The 20,377-nt window shown below is 35.2% G+C and overlaps 3 protein-coding genes across 3 annotated transcripts; 1 reads left to right on the top strand and 2 right to left on the bottom strand.

Annotated features, from left to right (window-relative positions):
* Positions 1 to 1,351: 1,351 nt before the first annotated feature.
* LOC131593458 (probable folate-biopterin transporter 8, chloroplastic) lies at positions 1,352 to 4,311 on the bottom strand. The gene is made up of 2 exons (XM_058865955.1): positions 3,542 to 4,311; positions 1,352 to 2,920 (listed from the first exon to the last, which is right to left on the bottom strand). Exons 1-2 carry the CDS (start codon positions 4,086 to 4,088, stop codon positions 1,764 to 1,766), a joined length of 1,704 nt encoding a protein of 567 aa, XP_058721938.1. The 5' UTR covers positions 4,089 to 4,311; the 3' UTR covers positions 1,352 to 1,763.
* Positions 4,312 to 11,641: 7,330 nt separating this feature from the next.
* On the top strand, positions 11,642 to 14,247 carry LOC131593456 (pentatricopeptide repeat-containing protein At2g13420, mitochondrial-like). Its single transcript, XM_058865953.1, has 2 exons — positions 11,642 to 13,208; positions 13,501 to 14,247. Exon 1 carries the CDS (start codon positions 11,676 to 11,678, stop codon positions 13,182 to 13,184), a length of 1,509 nt encoding a protein of 502 aa, XP_058721936.1. The 5' UTR covers positions 11,642 to 11,675; the 3' UTR covers positions 13,185 to 13,208; positions 13,501 to 14,247.
* Positions 14,248 to 15,035: 788 nt separating this feature from the next.
* Positions 15,036 to 17,527, bottom strand: LOC131593457 (F-box protein At5g07670-like). The gene is made up of 2 exons (XM_058865954.1): positions 16,273 to 17,527; positions 15,036 to 15,573 (listed from the first exon to the last, which is right to left on the bottom strand). The coding sequence occupies exons 1-2, from the start codon at positions 17,433 to 17,435 to the stop codon at positions 15,318 to 15,320; spliced, it is 1,419 nt and encodes a 472-aa protein (XP_058721937.1). The 5' UTR covers positions 17,436 to 17,527; the 3' UTR covers positions 15,036 to 15,317.
* Between the last annotated feature and the right edge of the window lie 2,850 nt (positions 17,528 to 20,377).

Raw genomic sequence — 20,377 nt, 5'->3', positions numbered from 1 at the left:
AACTTCTTCCAAATGAAAGAAGAAGCAAAGAAGATTGAAAGGTTAGTCTTTAAATACATTATGGTAACATGTAACTTATACAAGGTAACTTATACAAGATGGAAAATGCCACTTCAATGTTTAGATGTCTAGTCAAGAGTGAAATCACTTTGGTGCTAATAGAGGAGCACAAAGGCGCCCATGAAAGGAAGAGCCTTGACAAACAAATTGTTGAGAGCCGGTTATTACCCACCAAATACATTGAAGAACGACGTCAATTATGTAAACAAATGCGACAAATACCAGCGATGCTCAAACCTACACCATGCTCCCGCATAGCACCTTGACCATTTTACCAATGGAGCGTGAACACCTTGCGTCCTTTTACCTTAGCATCGAGATAACAAAATTTCTTGCTTGTATGGATGGATTACTTTGCTAAATTGATTAAAGTAGAAGCAATCTCAAAGATAATCATGGAGAAATTTGGCTCGTATCCGAACAAAACTATTTTTTCAATTCTTATAATTTGGGGAATATAGTGAGTATCCCTTATTAACCATTATCAACCCATTTCTTACCATAAAACAAAAACAAAACACCCACAATAAGCATGATTCCAAGGGGGGCCTCATAGGGTGTATAGATAAGCATGTTTATAAACACATTTTTTTTTCAAAGCGGGCTTTATTTAAAGTAATGCTAAAACACAATATACAATATTTTCATATTTTAAAAATAATTTCAGAAATTATTTAGAAAATTTCTTAATGCAACCTATAAATTACTAGAACACCTTATGAAAATACAACAAAAGCACCCATTGATTTCAAAAATGCATTTCTAAAAGCATCTTAAACACACACAATTCACTCGTTATTGAACAACACTCCAATTCTATGACTAAATTTATTTCAAAAATATATTTCTAAAGTGTCTTAAAATAACTAATAGTGCATCTAGAGATGCATTTTTAATATGATATTTTTTTATATATTTCGGATTTTCATATGATATTTTTTTACCCAATATGATATTTTTTACCCCATAGAGAGTGCATTAAGAAATTCCGAATTATTTAACCAAATCTTAACCCATAAATCATCTGACTTTTAAAGAATTTGGGCATACTTAAACTACAGTGATATTAATTACACATCACTGTATTGTAATCCTATTATTCCCCTCAATGTTGTCATCAACATAGCTTTCTGATCAGTTTATCTTTTTTTCTTGCATGACCATTTTGTATCAGAAAAATCCAGTTTATGAACTTGTGTTTTCTACTTTTCTATGTTGTATGATCATTTGGTATCACAGAAACTGAGTTAGGCTGAAAATATCGTATGAAATGAAATAATCGTATGAAACGAGAGACGAATATTTGAGATCGGTTAACATTTGACTATTGTTGATACAGACTCAGAAAAAAGTATCAACTCAGAATGATCTTGTTAACGAGTATCTTAAGGACATCGGTTAAGGAAACCATACAAAAGAATTTCAAAATTACGAGTTGAACATTTGTCCATGTAATACTTACACCATTCTCCTATACAAAACTTTCCTCTTTCGATTCCTTAATCAATGTCCTAAGAACACTTGTTAGCATTCTGCGTCTCAGAAACCACCTTCGACAAATCGACAAGGTGGTTTTCACCTTGTCAAAGTCCTATCCTTTGAAGTAGAAGTCATTTCGTGTGAGTCAGCGAGCTAACGATGACGACGTAAGAAATCATCATTTTCGAAAGTTGCAGAGGTAAGAACTAAGAATTGATTATTTTTCAACTTTGTGGTTCCCATTCTCTTTCGCGCCTATAGGCATTAATCGAACTGATCACAACTTTTCCAACTCTTCTGTTTCTTCGCGTTCTTCTGCTCATACTCTTTCTCCTTTGCTTCTCCTCCGAATCAGGCTGTGACATCGGTAACGAACCAATCCATCTTAAAGGTAGTAAAGCCGCGACGAATTGTATGAGAATCCCAACTGTCAAGCCCGAGTAATCACCGGATGTAATGCCGAGCAAAGAAGCCAATCCAACACCGAAAAAGCCGCTAACGATTGACGATAGGATCAAAGCTGATGCAAGGAAAGAGGTTAGAGATCCTTCACAACCCTTTGGACATAAGCTTGCGAATAGAACCGAGAAAGGAAGGAGTTTAAACTGTGCTAGAACTTCCGCCAAACCCGAAAAGCAAGGAGCGAAGACCTCGTTTGGAATTCCGAATTGAAGATTTATCTGTCTAACCAAAACAAGGTCAAGAAGTAGAGACGTAGCGTATAGAATCTGCACCGCGCCTATTAGCTTTCTCATCGGAAACTTTTTCCAATATCGGTTATAAAGTACGGTTCCTGAAAGAAGCACCAACTGACCTATCACTCGAGACCAACCGATGATCATAGGATCGAGATTTAGACACTGTGTCTGATAGCAAAATACGGAGCCTGTAAGCATGGGAACCGTGGCGATTGATCCAACCACCCATAAAAGAGGACGAGAAATACTTTTATCGCTAATAGCAACGATAAGATCCGAAACCTGTTTTCTGATATTCTCCGAGATGGACGGTGTTGCAAGATTTTTACTTGACGGTTTCTTTAAGCCTAAAGAATCCTCTCTTGTCAAGAAAGAAATCGCTAGTTGTAGCAATAGTAACGATGAAAAGATAATGAACATGATTCTCGGAGGCTGTTTCAGTAGAAAATAGCCACCGATCAAGTTGCCTAAGATTCCACCTGCAGCTAAAGCCATGAACGCGTACGATTGTAGGCCGCTAATTTTGTGTTTCTTCCCGTACTCGGCTACAAGAGCATCCTTTGCAACTTCTGTAATGGATGCTCCCAAGTTACTGAGAAGCACTGTCGCAACTAAGACAGTTAGCACTTCGCGTGCAGCAGGAACAAATGCTAGATAATTCCATGCAAAGATCTGCAAAAGAACTGAAAATTGAACCAAATTAGTTTCTTTTTTAGGGTAAAAGTAGAAATTCATTACGAAGAGAAATCGATATAGTACTCGTTTCTATTCCAAATTTGTAAATACATAGAGAAGCAAATTGAACATAAGATATGATAACACATGAAAAGAGTTATCTAGTTCAATGTAAAGGACAACCTAACACAAAATAATCGAACCAACAAAAGAACCTAACACCATACCATACCAGACCATACTAAAACTAAAACCTATGTAGCACAGACACTTCTGATTAAAGACATATTCTATATCCGAAACCAACACTTGCGTGGTTATATCCAATCACTTTTCTTTTCTCAAATTATTACTAGCATTCACAAGTCAGTATCAGTATCGTGTCAGGTGTATCTGTATAGGTGAATCACAAATGTCCGGCATATGGATTCACCAACACAACACAAACATATTAGTTACTACAAGTTACATTGTTATCGATCACCGATTCAATATCAGTGTCCGGTGTCCGTGCTTCATAGATTACTCCACATAATCATGTACTAAATACTAATGATGCTGAATCAATAAAATTTGAACATTTGACACATTTACCATAAAACAAAATACAGAATTAGTTAAATGTATACCTCCAATGACAATGTAAGGGATTCTATGAGCAGCACCAACATAGATAACATCAGAAAGAATCCCATAGAGAGGTTTAGCCACCATAGGAAGATTAGCAGAATACTGCACAAGTTGCAACACGGAAGGATCCAAACTCAGATTACTAGCCATATGAAAATTAAGAGCTAGCCAAGGAAAACACCTAAACCCTTGTAACCAATACCCTAATCCACACAATATAACCATTTGTTTACTCCCAATTACACTACCACCACTTGAACTTGAACTTGAACCCTTCTTCGTCTTTTCCTCTTTCTCATGCAACACACTCTTTCCCTCTTCCTTCTTCTTCCTCTTCTCCCTCACAACAAATCTATGATGTGTATCAATGAATGTAGGTACTTCTTTTTCAATGAGATTTCTATGATTCTTGTGGTGTTGTGAACATGTTATAGTTCTAGTTCTAGCTTTTGAAGGTTTTGTTGTAAGATGATGTTTATGTAAAGATGGTTTGTTGATAACTGTTGTCAAGAGGTTATTGTGAGATGAAAGTGTAAGGTGAATCATTGTTTTTCAGATTTGGAAACTGAAAAACACTGAGATTTTCAATGAAGATTGAAAAAATCAATGAAGATGAAAAACACTCATTGTGGCTATGAATGAAGAGAAAGAGAGAAGAATAATGATAATGTAAGAGGGAGAAGAGAGGGATCTAGAAGGATAGAGTGTGAAGAGAGAGATGAGGGGTATAATAGCAAAATAGAAAAATAAATATAGAGAGTTCTACGAGGTTGTGGAGAGTGAAACTGAAAGTGAAACTTTTGTTGTTGTTTTGTTTTTGTGCTTGTTTGTGGTGTGAATAACGAGGAATTTGGAACGGACGTGAAGGACACGCGCGGGGAGTGAAGGTGTGGTAGGTTTGAGGATATGTTGGTGGAACATGGACCGTGGATTTGGATTTTGTGATTAAGATTTCGTGAACTGAAAACGTAGGAAGGTTGTGTTTTTTTTTTGGTGTTGAATTTGGACCGTCATTTGTGACCGTTGAAGTTATTTGATGGGGTAAGTTGCGGTAATAGAAGAACACGTGTGATGGCTGTCACGGGGTTTTGTTCTTTGTTTTGTATTTTCGTCAAATGAAATTTGGTCGACGTTTGTTCAAAGAAAAATATTGGTCGACGAGAATTTTGTTTTTGGGAGGAAAAAAAAGGCCGACGTGAATACAAATGGGATATTATGCACTAATTATATAAGTTCCTTTTGTGGTCTGCAATGTTTCTCACGGTTGATGGAGAGAGTTGTATCCAAGATACTCCGATGCTAAAGTAAGGTTCAGAATGAAGAGAGAGCAAGTATCAAGTTATCAATGAGATTAGAATACTTGACCCTTTTATGGAAGAGGGTATTTATAGTGCCCCCAGCACTAGGTCAAAGTCTTATATTTTGGGCTAGATTCTCAGTTCGAAACAGAAGATTGCCAGGATCCAACGTAAGTAGGGCAAGATCAACGCGTGATCTTTATTTTGGTTCGACCACCCCGTGGCAGGCGGACGCGGGGAGGTCGATTCTTTTTAAGGCAGTTGGCCACGTGTCCTTAGAGGAGCACGAGTGGAGAACTTCAACGGTTATGGCAATCTGGGGCACTTCGTTGGACCTTGCAGTAGTGTTGGATTGGGACCTTCGGAGGGCCAGCCATAGGCCTAGTTCAGAACATGAGTCCCCCAAGTCGTTGCTCGTAGACATAGGAGTAATGACTTAGAGTCAGCTCGTGCGTCGAGGAGAATCAAAGAATCACAGGGAAGCGATTTGCATACGAACTCGTAATGGCGGGCATGTATCGTTGTAGACGCTGCTTGACAGATTCAGTTGGCCAGGAAAAGTTTCCAATGCGACAAGGGTCTGAGTATGCATAAGTTCATTATTTGAGGCATTGTAAACCCCGTCGAGGAGACAATTTCGAGTATGTACAAGTTTATTATTGGAGGCGTTGTAGACTATGTCGAGGAGATGAGTTTCTGCTTGGCTCAACATCTGAATCTGCTTGCAAGTCATTCTCCTACTCGTGCAACCACGTGAGCATGGTTTTCCCGGGCTCGTTTCGAATTTTCCCGAATGTATGATCGCTGGAAACTTGCTTCACGACAGTGATCTACGTCCGAGGACTGGGCTAGATGATGCTCGTCCTTCGTGTTCGACACAGTAAATTTGTCACCCACGCGTCAAGATTGTGTTCGGCAGAAGAGAGTGTTCCACCATCCAAAATCTTTATCAACAACTATGTTATCATATTCAACAACATGTTCATCAACGTCTCCACCATCCATCTTCGATTCCTTTCCCTATAAACTACAAACTTACCTTTTTTATTCACAAAAAAATTTTCAGATCTAGTAAGGAAGAAATGAGGAAGAAGTCAAATGGGGAAAATGATAAATGAATTAAATGATGAAGAAATGATAAATGGTAAATGGAATAAATGATAAATGAAATAAATGAGCGGAAGTTGATAAATATTAACGACTGATTTATTGGGTGTGAAGAGATCTATGATAACAGTGGTGCACCTCATATCCAATGGATGTGATTGATTTGAAAAGAAAAAAAAAGTCTCTCACATGAGAGACCTATGCTTGTTGCGCATAAGAGACGGACCCTAAACATAATTCAAACATATAATCATTCAGTTTAAAACACAAAATTCAATTAATTAAATAATATAAATAAAAAATCGGGATGTTACCAAGAGTCGCTCTCTAATTGATTATCCTCCGACATTAATCGATTACGACAAAACTTTTTTTGGAAAAGAAGTCAGGCTAAGAGCCTAATTAAATAAAAGGCTTATAATCGAATATAGAGTGAATTACTTGATAATCGATTAGATACATGTTCTAATGAATTAAAAAGAATATTTTTGCATCCTCCTTGATTAAGTGTGCTTCATAATTGATTATCTTTAGGCCAAAATTATTTTTAAGGACATTTTAAAAACGTATGAAATTTGTAAAAAATATGACCTTTGGTGTAAGTGAAGTGTTATGTTATGATTATCATATATAAAAGGGGAAAAAAAACCTAAGAGTATTATATAAGACATACTAGTTGCGTTGGATCGTAAGGAACATGAGAGCTCATTGAAAAGAGAATTGCTAAATGACTATTGGATGCTTCCCTAATTTTGAAAGCTACCGTGGAATTAAGAGAGAAAGCTAACAAAAAAATATAACTTAAAAAATATAACAAAATTACAAAGAAACATGTCTTTCTTTTAAATTATAAGAAAGCTTACAAAAAATAACTTAATGTTATATAACAAAATGTAACCTTACATAAGGTATTAAAGATTAATATAGAATACTATCAAATACAAATAAATGAATTGAACATTTTAAGTCTCTTTTGATGTCAACAATGAAAAAAATTGCATGTCCTTTGAAAGTGTTGAAGAGCAATCACTCTAATTTTTACAAATCTAAACTTCTTATTTTCTTCAAAAATATCAAGAAGCAATAAAAATAACATCAATTATTCAAAGTGTGAGGAAACAACAAAAATAATATTAAATTTTCAAAACTCCTCTATCGTCACAACTCCATGGTGGCGTTAATTATCAAATCCACACCCCACAACCGCAACTACACCCCCACACTCCTCCTCCTCCTATTCTCCCTCACCGCACCACCACCTCTACCTAAACTGACGCTGAACTAATCTCCAAAACCTCCTTAATCACCACAACCCCTTACACTCATAATAATCCTCCCTCTAACACATATTTGTGTTCACAACTTCCACTTCAAGATAACAACTTAAAGACTTCAAGTTCCTCTTCTTGATTAAAACTTTATTTAGTATCTTTAATTAGAACTTGACACATTTGATTGATGAGACTTATGATATCTTTTTCTTGTTCAAATGTTATCATCACGAATTTTTGGAAGAATTTTCATGATCAAAATCATTTGACAATTGTCATATACAACTATTTGGCATTTGTCATTAACATAATCATTTTATAGTTTTCATCATCAAAACCATTTGACAATATTACCTAGAAATCAAATAGAACTATATTCTCCCGCTTTTATTTTTTGTAATCACAATTTTGCTAAGCTGAATTTTTTATTTTTTATTTTCGATTCTTTAAATTTTACTTTGACATTTTATTTATTTATTATTTTAAGCACAGATACATTAAAACATAAAAAAAAAAAAAATCAAAGTTTTGCCACCTAAGAAAAGTTAAACCAAAGTCGTTTCACTCAGATGCATTACACAAATCTCTAACCATTAGACAACTTGTTTCTTTTGTTAAATACTTTTCCATAAATATATTTATTACATAATTTGTTTCGAATATAAAAAAAAATGCATTTTAATTATTTCAATTATCTCTCTCTTTTTTACTTACAATTTTTATTTCACATATTTTATATTTAATAATTTTTTTTTTCATATTTAATAAATTATTTATTTCAAAATAAATATGTCAAAAAGATTAAAACGTGTGAATTTTATTTGAGGATTTATTATTAACATGTATCAAGTATTGTTAATAGTTAAAAAATAATTAAAAATATATTAATAAATATAAACATGTGAGTTATATCATCAAACAAAATTAAATTAATACTTATTTTAAATAATGTATTAATAAAATATATTCTATAGGGACTTAATAATTCAAAAATATATTCAACATGTTGTATATAAATATATATGTTTTTCATTCAAGTTTTACAAGTTTAGGTATGTAATAAAACAAAAAAAAAAATTCATTATTATGGAATACCTGAACAGGTGTCTCTGCCGTATATAGAGCAACCTCAATCTTAATCATCACGTCAAATGTGAGAAATTTCACATTACTAACCTTTTTTTTGCAGATGATTTACTTCTATTCTCAATAGGAGACTATATATTAATGAAACTTATTATGGAGGCTTTCAACAATTTTGCTGTTTCCACCGGGCTTAAACTCAACCAAGCAAAATCCAAAATCTATTTCAGTGGTGTGGATGCGAGCACAAAGCAGAATATCATGAATTTTACGGCATTTTGCGAGGAGCCATTTCCTTTTAGGTAGGGATGAGAATAGGTCAGGCCGGCCTACAAGGGCCTATAGCCTAGCATACTTAAGGTCAGGCGAGGCCTAATCGATAAAAAGGCCAGGCTTGGACTTTTTTTAAAAGCCTATTTAATAAAATAGGTCAGGCCTAGGCTATTAAAAAGCCTATAAAGCCTTGTAGGGCGGCCTATATTTTCATATATATATATATATATATATATATATATATATATATATATATATATATATATATATATATATATATATATATTAGAAAAAGTGTTAAATAGATTGGTCTATAGCATATATATTAGAAAAAAAATGCTAAATAGTTCGGTCTAAATGTTCATATATATGCGACCTATAAGGCTTCTTAAGTAATATGAATTAATTGAAAATATTAATAAGAAAGAGGCTTTTAAATAGGCTTTCAGGCCAGGATAGACTTTTAAAAAGGCCAAGTCAGGCTGAAAAAACGAGCCTATAGTAGGTCATAGGCCAGACTTAGGCCTTGTAAGTTTATCGTAGGCCAGATCCAGGCCTTATAAAGTCTAGCCTAGCCTAGCCTATTCCCACCCCTACTTTCAGGTATCTGGGGATTTCTCTGACCTTTAAAAAATTATATATCCGTCATTTTATGTCGCTGATTGAGAAGATAATGAATAGAGTTAATCATTGGAGCACTAAACTCCTTAGTTACGCAGAACGTGTCCAACTTATCAAAAGTGTTACATTTGCCATTACGAACTATTTGATGCAATGTTTTCCTATCCCGAAATTGGTTGTTCCTAAAATTGAATCTATATGTATATCTTTCCTATGGACAGGTGATTCTGAAATCGGTAGAAAAAACTCTATTGTTTGGGATAATGTATGTAGACCTCGGGATTATGGAGGATTGTGAATTATTAACCTTAAAATCTGGAACAAAATTACTATGCTGAAATTACTTTGAAACCTCAGTAGAAAAGCTGATAGTCTGTAGGTTAAATTGATACATACTTATTATTTGAAAAAAGAGGACCTAATGAAAGTTAGCATAAAAAACTACACCTCTTGGATTATTAAGTTCATCTTCAAACAAAGGGCTATTGTGGTTGATATTCAACAGATATGAGAGCATATGATAAATAGTAATAAGTTTGGAAAATGCTAGATGGTACGAAGACCAACCCAGCACGAATGCGTACGAATTAATCATAACCCTGGGATGAAATATTTTTGGCATCTCTTTTATGCCATCTCTCCCATGAATTTTATATTAACCGGTGATTTAAGCATCGTTCAATTTCGTTGTTAAGTGAGTCGTGCTATATAGCACTTCTCAATAAGTTTATTAATGATGTTTATAAGACTATGTCTAGAGATATTCTCAAAGTGCCATGGAGGAATCTCTTCCGCTATCAGGGGCGACGCCAGCGCCCGGCGAGATAGGGCAGTTGCCCAGGCTCTTCTTCAAAATCTCATCTCCATCCATGGTCTCTCTCATAGTCTCGCTCAAAAAATCAAAAAGGAGTAGTCGCTGAATAATGGTCTGTTTAGATGTCGAATCGTGTGAGTTCTCTTCTTATTCCTTTTCTTTCGCTTTTAAGCTCGATTATTGATGTGAAATCGTTGTTGTGATGTTATTGTTATTGTTGCTGGTTGTGGTTTATGAATCAGTGAATAATTGTTTGCTGAATTTTTCGTTTCGCGCTATGCACATCAAGTGTTCGCTGAAATGCCTGAACCATGTTCTTTTGTTTTTCTGTGTTGAAATATCTTGGTTGCAGCTATGGTTTCGGTATGGGTTTCCCGAGTCCACTGCTTGAGCATCTATAACACAACCTTTATGTGTGCAAATTTAGTGTAGGAGGTATTGAATGTCTCTATGAATGTCTCTGCTGTAGTATAGTTAGGAAAATTTGCCACATGCTATTGTAGAAATATATATGGAAATATTTGTCCTTATTTTCATGTTGTGACTCTAAGTTCAGTGTTGCATAACAGATCCCTTTGATAATTATTCTTTCCAGTATGAATAACAGAGCCCGGTTGAAAAACACTCAAAGAATATGATGCAATTTGCTTTGCTTAATTTGTGCCAAAACTATGTATTTCTTTTACTAAATTCACATTCAATTGAACCTGCATGTGGCAATGTCATGAAATTGCCTTCTCTTTAGAATAAGGTTTAATATGTGCCTTTTTGATTCAGTAAAAAGTTTGATGAAGTTAGTAAATTTAATTATCTAATTAAGGATTTACTTCTAAAATGCGGGAGAAAACTATGTATATAGAAAGTATACCTTTTACTTAGATGTTGTTGAACTCGTATTTTATAGAAGAGTTTAGTGCTGATTTTAAGGATAAAGTAATTGAGACAATGATTTTCGGTCATTAAATTTTTTGCCCAGGCTATATATTTTTTCTGGCTTCGCCACTGTCCGCTATAATGTTGCCCCGCTAAGGGCTATGATGACTACGTGGCTTTCTTTTCACGGAAGATTGGCTACGAAACAACACCTTTGTCGATATGGTATGATTTTTGATGATAGATGTTGTTTGTGTACACAAGAAGAGGAATCACTTAATCATCTGTTGTTTGGTTGTTCTAAAACGATATGTATTTGGGCCAAGATTCTTGATTGGATTCAGATTGCACATCTTCCGCGTACATGGGACGAAGAATTGGAGTGGTTGAGTAAGAGTAGTGGAGAGTCTCCATCCTGAAACTAGCTGTTACAGAAACTATTATGGTGTGTGAAAATACCGTAACGATATTTGTTATGACACAGTAGATAAGACAAAAATAATTGATAATATAATAGATATGATTGTGTATAGGAGTTGGTATAGTAGAAAACTTAGGACAAATATAGTCAAGTTGATGATCTTTTAATTTTTGCTACTATATTGTCTTTTTTGAGAGTGTATTGTACATTTTTGAATTAACCCAATCTTCATTTGTAAATTTCAAATAAAATTTCATACAAATTATATTCACAAGAAACACTATTTTAAATTTACAAATCAAAATTTAAAACTTAAAATTTCAAATAAGAACATACTCTAGTTATCTATCACTCCTCTATAGTCACAACTCCATGGCGTTTCTTCTCAAACCCACCCCCCACAACCGCACCTACACCCCCACACTCCTCCTCCGCCTCTTCTCCTCCACCCAAACCGACGCCGAACAAATCTCCAAAATCCTCCTCCACCACCACAACCCCTTCCACTCCTCCGAATCCTCCCTCCAACTCAACGGCATAACCCTAACCCCCAATCTCCTAACCCTAACCCTAACCCTCCTCAAACACAACTCCAAAATCGCACTCTCCCTCCACAACTTCTCCAAATCCCTCCCAAACCCACCTCTCTCCCATTCCTCCTACAATCTCCTCATCGACATCGTCTCCAAAGTCCACCAATTCGACCTCGCCTCCCAGCTCATCGTCGAAATGGACCAACACAACCTCCCCCCATCACCTTCCACCTTCTTCATCTTCATCAAACGCCTCATCTCCGCTAACCTAACCAAACAAGCCGTCCGCGATTTCTTCGAAATCGAACCCTTCACCGATACCAAATTAACCTCGGATCACTTCACTTTCTTGCTCGACACGCTTTGTAAATACGGCCACGTTAAACTCGCTTGTGACTTGTTTAACAAGAATCACGACAGGTTTACGCCGGACGTGAAAATGTATACTGTTTTGATTTATGGTTGGTGTAAGATTGGTAGGTTCAAGACTGCATTGTCGTTTTTGAACGAGATGAAGTTGAAACGGGTTGAGCCGAATGTTGTTACGTATAATGTGGTATTGAATGGGATTTGTAGGAAGGCGAGTTTGCATCCGGAGGAGAGGTTTGAGAGGACGGTGAGGGATGCGGAGAAAGTGTTTGATGAAATGCGCGAGAGTGGGATTGAGCCGGATGTGACTAGCTTTTCGATTGTTCTTCATGTTTATAGTAGGGCGCATAAGCCGCAGTTGGTTTTGGATAAGCTGGGGTTGATGAAGGAGAAAGGGATTTGTCCGAATGTGGTGACGTATACTTCGGTTATCAAGTGTCTTTGTTCGTGTGGGAGGATTGAAGAAGCGGAGGATTTGATTGATGAGATGGTGAGGAATGGAGTGAGTCCTTGTGCTGCGACGTATAATTGTTTTTTTAAGGAGTATAGAGGGAGGAAGGATGCGGATAAGGCTTTGAAGTTTTTTAAGAAGATGAAGGAGGATGGGTTGTGCGAGCCGACGACGCATACGTATGGTGTTTTGATCGCTATGTTTTTGAAGGCGGATATGATTGGGGTTGTTAAGGAGATGTGGAGTGATATGATAGAGAGTGGGGTTGGACCGGATTTGGATTCTTATACGGTTTTGATACATGGGTTGTGTGAGAGGAAGAAGTGGAGGGAGGCTTGCCAGTATTTTGTTGAGATGATAGAGAAGGGGTTTCTTCCTCAAAAAGTTACCTTCGAGAAACTTTATAGGGGTCTCATTCAGTCTGATATGTTGAGGACTTGGAGGAGATTGAAGAAGAGGCTTGATCAAGAGTCCATCACATTTGGTTCTGAGTTTCAAAATTATCATTTGAAGCCATATAGGAGATGAGCTACTGTTGGTTCAAATGAGAAGGTACTTTTGAGTTTTGAGACTTTTTTTATTCCTTAACTTAATTTTACTATATCTGTGTTTTGTTTTTTGTTTTGTTGCATACTTGATGTTAGTAACTTCTTTGGTCCTGATGAGTGAGTTATTTGGTTTAGTTGGAAAAGAATAAATATAGCATAAACATGAGAGTGAGTTCTTGCTTTGTTCTGTGTTCTGTCCCTTGTCTCAACAGTACAATGAAGTTGCTTTGGTTTTTTTTTTGTCTCATTTAACCATTTGACAAAATTTGTAACACTTCACCTAATGCTACTGCCAGGTTGAGTCAAAAGACTATAGTTTGGGATCATTAGTCAATGCCATTCTGATGCACAGCACAGGTTTCTCATTGAGATAAACATATACTTGCTTCTCTGTAGAGGTGTTACGATACGATTGTGATATTTCATGATTGCAGGAAGAAGATTGAGCATTTAGAAGTTAGACATAGGGGATGTAATCATGTAAATATGCAAGACTCATGACAACTTTTTAGTTTCATGGAATTTAAGATACAACGATATCATGTCTAGTCTGTATTCAGAAGATAGAAAAGTTATGTTTGTAGAATATTCATGTCTTGAGGAAAATTTCAAGAAGATCAAGGCTAGGGAATTCGAGAGGCACAGTTTAAGAAAAGAGGAGGTGTCATTTGGAGCGAGGAAGAACATTGGAAATCTCTTGAAGTGAGCAATGAGCATAAACCAGGATGATTGAGAAGAGGAATTATCCAATGAAAATATGCTTTCTAAAATAAGGAAATCCAAGCATCTGGCTGGTTGCATGAAGGCTGAGCAATGGAAGTTGGAAAGTAATGACAGCAGAGCATACTTGAAGGATGTTGAATATTTTAATATATTACCCATGAATGTAATACTCCATTGGATTTAGTTTTATAATTGATTGATGATGGTTCTGTTTTTATTTTCTGAATGTATATCCATTGTTTTGACACACTCATCTCAAATGAACATATGTTCACATTTTTTTGTTAAATTGGTTTTGAGGGGAATCTAACCCTTTCATTTATGTATTTAATTATCTAATAGATTTGATTTAATGATCAAGTCCAATATTAACGAATTTTGTTTTAGTTCGGACTGAATTTTGACTGTTGTCTATGCAAATCATTTTATATATTTTTAGTTCCGACTGAACATATGAAAATTTAGAGATTTTACACGGTATCAATTCATAAAAATTTCATTTGATTCCAGTCATTTTGGAGACCGTTTTGGTCTTGTTAATCAAATCAACAAGCCTCATGAATCAAATCATAATTGCATGAGAATCAATCCCCAATATGATCATGAAGTTGATGATTTGGTGAATCGATTTCTAGGTAGAACAAATCACAACGTGTTTTTGTCCAACATGATATTTTTAGACCTATAAATTATATATTTAGTGCCTTAACAACACCCCTTAGATCTCATGTCTTGATATTAACACTTAGAAATGGTAAGGAAAGGACTATGATGATCATAGATCAAGAATAACTTATTTTTAAGAATTTGTAATGCTTATGAATTATTAGCAAGCTTAGTCTTTAAGGTAATTAACATATTCATAGATTACTTAGTCTTTAGGGTAAGGTTTAGATCCTTGTACCAAACAAATGTTAGAATTTGATTACAAGATAGAGTACAAATATAATATATCTGTTAACAAGAATAAGCTTAGTCAATAAGTAAGGATTAATAGTAACATCATTTTATGATGGAGAACTCTGAGTAGCATATATTACTTACTATGTAGTAAGCAAATAATTGTAAATGCAAATGGACTATATACAGAAGACAATGGTAACACCCATTTTCAACATGGAGGAGTGTATTGGATTAAGCTAAATAAAAATAATTACAACTCTAAGATGAAGTGTATAACAACTAATCATGTTGGACTACATCTCTACATGAAGCATATATAACATATAATCCTGCAGTTAACAAATCTAAGCTTCATCAATGGTCAATGTATCTAATTAACCATATAAACTAACTACATGATTACATAATGTTACAAGTTTGTTGTCACTGTGTTATTGAGTTTCTGTGTTTAGATTCTGACAGTATATAGCTAGTTCAAGGATCGCGTTCATCTGAAAAATTTACCGCCTTTTTTCCCCATGTTTACCTCCTTTGATGGCAGAAGATGCTTTGTATCTGGCCTCCATTTCAACTCTTTGAGAGTCGTAAATAACGTTGCGAGTGCAGGAGAAATTTCGCTATCTTTTATGTTTTTACACGAGACGACTCTAAGGCACTCGAGATCATTCCATGATTCAATGACGGATTCTAAACCTTCTGTTGTAAGTAATGAGCATCCTTCTATGTCAAACAGTTTTACCCACCTGAAAATGAAACCGAGCAAAACAACAAAAATATTAAGTAACTCATGAATAATATAGAGTGATTAGTAACAGAAATTACTTATGAGTTTCTCTTTGCACATGCAAACTAAGGAGCATGTTTGTTTCTCAATCAAGTATGCATTACATTTTGGATAACTGCATCGATATACTCGATCCCAATATGTTGATAGAGTTTCATGCATATCTAGGTTGACTGCAGTCAAAATACAGTCACTGCAGTAAGCATACCTTGATGTCGGATCAACATCAGACAATTCATATTTCCATTCAGTTTTCAAATACAAACTCAGATTACAATCTGTCCAATCATGATCTAATGACTAAATATGCATTGACAACAGAGCCGTATTTGAGGACGTGCAAGGCGGACTATCGCACAGGGCCCAAAATTTGTCACGGTTAAACCCTACTTAAATAGGGTCTCAAAGAATAGGTCACTGTTAAATCGTAATTTAATAGGGCCTCTAATTGTTTTGTCATGGTTGAAACATGACTAGCCTACACAGAACCTCCAAAAGTTTAAGACGACTCTAATTGACAACAAAAGGAACAAAATATCGCATTGTGGCTCAAAAGAAGTGATTTTTTCATCTGTCAAACGATAAACAAATACATGCTAAATCTCAACAGCAACAACATTACCAACCAATTCAAAACATCAAATAACATTCACATTACCTGCAAACAACAGCCAAACGGAAAACACCGTCATCCAACCCCCAACAATCCTGAAGAACAACCTCTTTAGCCGCCCTACAAACCGAGAAAACAGCTCCCATTGCATTCTTATCCCTCAACTGACATTTCTGAAAATGCAAACTTTCAAGTGCAACACAAAACCCTAAATGTTCCTCCAATCCAGGATTCCCATCAATCCCCTTACACGACACAAATCTCAAAGTCTTCAAATTCTCACAAAACGAAACACCCGCTAACCACCCATCATCCATCCTATGATCAACGAAAACCAATTCCTCCAACATCAAACAACACGACCCAATCGCTTTAATCCCATCGAAACTACCTTCACAACCAACAAGCTCCAATTTCACCAACCTCTTACACCCTTGCGCCAAAATAGTCAACCCAATATCCGAAACCACCGACTCATAAAACCCATCAACACTCCCAATCAACTTCACAACTTGCAAATTCCTACACGCCGCAACCCCGCGCAAAACATTATCGTTACATCTATGCAGCTCAAGTTCCATCAATGTAACACACTCTTCCCCTATACTAACCAAACCCTCTTCACTCCCACCTGTCACCTCCAACTTCCGTAAATTCGGACACCCTTTCGCAACTTCCTTGAGCCCCTTATCAATTGCTTCAACCGGAAGCAAACTTTTCCCTTCCTCGGAAAACCCGAAACACCACCCAGTGTCAACCCGCATTGAAACAACACAGTGACTCACCAAAACGGAACCTTTTTGAGGATAAACAACGAAAGTCGAAGGAACCAAGTCAACATGCGTAAGATTAGGGAATCTATAAACTAACCTACCTGATAAAACGAAGTTCAAATCGAAGATTTTCAACGACCGAATCAACCTTCCTTGGAGATTCAACCACCGTTTCGAAACGAGTGAGTTCGATTTGAATTGCGAATTCGGAAGCTTGGAGATGATTTTGAGGAGAATTTCGTCGGAGAGAAGAAGTGTGAAGTCGAAATTGGGGATTAGGGTTTTGGAATTGGGGTCAGTCATGGAGTTAAGGTGCATGGCAAGGACCATGTTGTTGAAGGAATCAGAGGTTTTGGAGTTGAGCCAGGTCTTCAATGGCGGAGAAGGGAAATTAGGGTTTGGGATTTTGTTGTTGAGGAAAGGCTGAAACGACATCGTTTTGAAGCATTACCAGTTTTTTTTGTATTTGTAAGAGAGTTTTTCAGTGAAGAAGAATCTTTTGCATTTCTTAATCAAAAGATTGAAGATTGATTTGTAATTTTGTCTCTATGTGTGATAATAATAATAAATTATATATTTTTTTTTATTTGAAAATTATTGTATTTTATTTTGTGTTTTGTTTTTTTATTGATAAAAGTCAAAAAGGTTTGTTGGGAGTTGAATGGCTTATTTAATTTTGTTTTTCTTTTTAAAAACAATTATAGGTAGTTGTTAACAATTGTTAGAATGTTAATATCACTATTTTGTGAATAATATTGAGTTATAAACAACTAACTCATTTCTGTTTTAATAAAATAATTTCAATATTTTCTTTTGAAAATATCAATAAAAAATATATTAATGATAATTTCAGCATAAGATGTAACGAAAATGATAAATTTTTTTTTTGCAATTACACCACAAAACTTTGAAAAAGAAACAATACAACGCGGTCAACAAAACAATTGACTACCATGGACAATTGTCAAAGGCTTTTAAGGTATATTTAAGGTTCAGATTTGGTGTCAAATTAAATTTGACACCTTGGTGTCATTTGATCCTATCCCTATATATATATATATATATATATATATATATATATATATATATATATATATATATATATATATATATATATATAAACGCGGATGTGGTTTTCAGTTTCGGGTGCGGGTTTCACACTACCCAAACCCGCACTAGAAATATCGGGTGACATCCGAACTCAAACCCACTCAACTCGAGTTTTCACCAGTTGACTCGGGTTTGGGTGCGGGTGGGCCCGCGGGTTTGAGTCTGCTTGCCATCCCTAGTCGAAACACTTTCTCTTCTGGTCATAGCTCCGCTCCGCCATCTGGGAGTTTTTTTAGCTTCTTATGTTTAATTTTTCTCTGTTTGAATAAGAAATTGTGCCTACCATCTTTGTTCAGTTTATTTTTTCTGTGATCTGTGAAATTTGAGCCACAAAATTGTGAAATTTGATTAGAATGGCATGCACACAAAGTGTTTGATCAATTGATTGTGTGTATATGTGTCTGTGCACATTTAAGGATAGGGAAAATAACTTTAGAAGGTTCAGGATTTATTGAGAAGGTATGCGATTCAGCTTTGAAACACTGCTCGTTTTATTCGTCTATGAGCTTCGGTTTACTCCTTCCACAGTTCGCACTGTCGTGCTGATTATAATTTTTGTAAGTATAGCTTACAATTTTTTAATACGGAAAAAAATAGGATATGAAGAAACCTTTGTCAATTCATAGAAACATCTTCTAATTATAGGGTATTGCTTTGTGAGAATGTAAAAGGCAGTTGGAGGAGAGATATATTGAACTATTTAATTTGTGTAGTTTTCTAGACTTGTAATTTAGTCTAAAAGGAATGTATTTGTTGCTTTCAAGAAAAATATACTTTGATGATTCAAAATGGCAGGATCTATTTCTATTTCACATGACTTGAAAATATTAACATATAACCTTTAGTAATAGATATGCTTGGAAACTAGTCTATGACGTGTTCCATTTAAAACAAAAATTGTTTTGAAAAGTTTGTCAAGGTTCATGTTTTCCTATTTCAACCATTGGCGGGTAGTTCCATTGCAGAACAACTGTATTCAATTGAGTCCATTATTCATGAGCTCAATGACACCTTTAATCTCAACAAGGAGGGTCTTCCATCCAGTTTTCTATTTGTCTCACTTGTTTGTTGTCCATTATTAGTATATTCCAATATTGATGTGAGATGTATGCTACTATTATATACAAAATTACATGGTTCATAAATAATTCTCTGACCAAATGAATCCGAGGTTGTTATTAATGGGAGATGATTTGATTATTTAGTGTATATTTATCATGAACTGGTGATCATTTTGTTTGCAATGTTGTTAGAAATATTTGTTTGTCTTCCTATCGAGCCGATATAATATTTGTTATAGAATTTAGTTAATATAAAACACCGGGTCAGTCTTAAAAAGTAAAGAAGGAATTGCTTGTGTGTGACTTTGTGAGAAAAAATTGAGTTATTTACTCTACATATTCACTATAAAGTTGTGATGTCAATGACATGCTGTTTGCGTATTTTGCTTGCTTAGTTTTGACCTGGTTTCATATGGTTTAGAATCATTTTTGTCTTTGAACACTTTATGTGTCTATTAGGTAGAAAAATCTTAACTTAAAGATTAAATTTGGTTAGATTTTTTCCGTAGGTTTTGAGGGCTGTGTTAGTTCTTTCTTTCATAAATTTAAAATTTGCAGATAATCCTTTTGTCTAATCATGAAAGTTGTCATTGGAAGTTTGAAAACGAACCTTTTGCTAAAAAATAACTAAATTAGTTGGTATATTTACAAGGTGGAAATGTTTTAGTTGCTATGTATTCAGGGTTCTGTTGATGCGGTAAAGCGGCAGCAAAGAGTAAGTATTTATTTAGTTTTATCACATCATCTCCACAAGGATTAATGCTATTGAATTTTCGTTCGACAATTTCTCGCGTTTATGAGTTTGGGTTAAAATGGGTTAAAACGGTAAATGCGGTAATTAAACATGTGAACAAGAAAAGAATTTCATTATTTGGAAAGGATAGAACTCCCGGGTTTGCACTTCGTCTACCCTATCAAATACTTAAACTTACTACCTAGTGTATAATCAACCTAAATCACTCGCAAATATTATCATGTATCTCTCACATAGAGTTTATCTCTAACACAAAGTGAAACTACGACTATATTACTCGCGTCGGCGATCTCTCAGTGCAACACAAACAACACGGAAGCATTAAGCTCCAATAAACAAGAGAATACTAAGCCTTAATATATCTCTAGAATTAAAACCCAATAGATTTTTATCCTAAATCTAGATTCGAACCGTCCATTTTTGCAACAACCCAAACCTAAAATAAAGAAAGC

The sequence above is a fragment of the Vicia villosa genome, linkage group LG3 (genome assembly GCF_029867415.1).
Source record: "Vicia villosa cultivar HV-30 ecotype Madison, WI linkage group LG3, Vvil1.0, whole genome shotgun sequence".
In the NCBI taxonomy this organism is placed as follows: domain Eukaryota; kingdom Viridiplantae; phylum Streptophyta; class Magnoliopsida; order Fabales; family Fabaceae; genus Vicia; species Vicia villosa.
The sequence above is the reverse complement of the archived record's forward strand: the minus strand, read 5'-3'. Positions and strand labels throughout refer to the sequence as shown.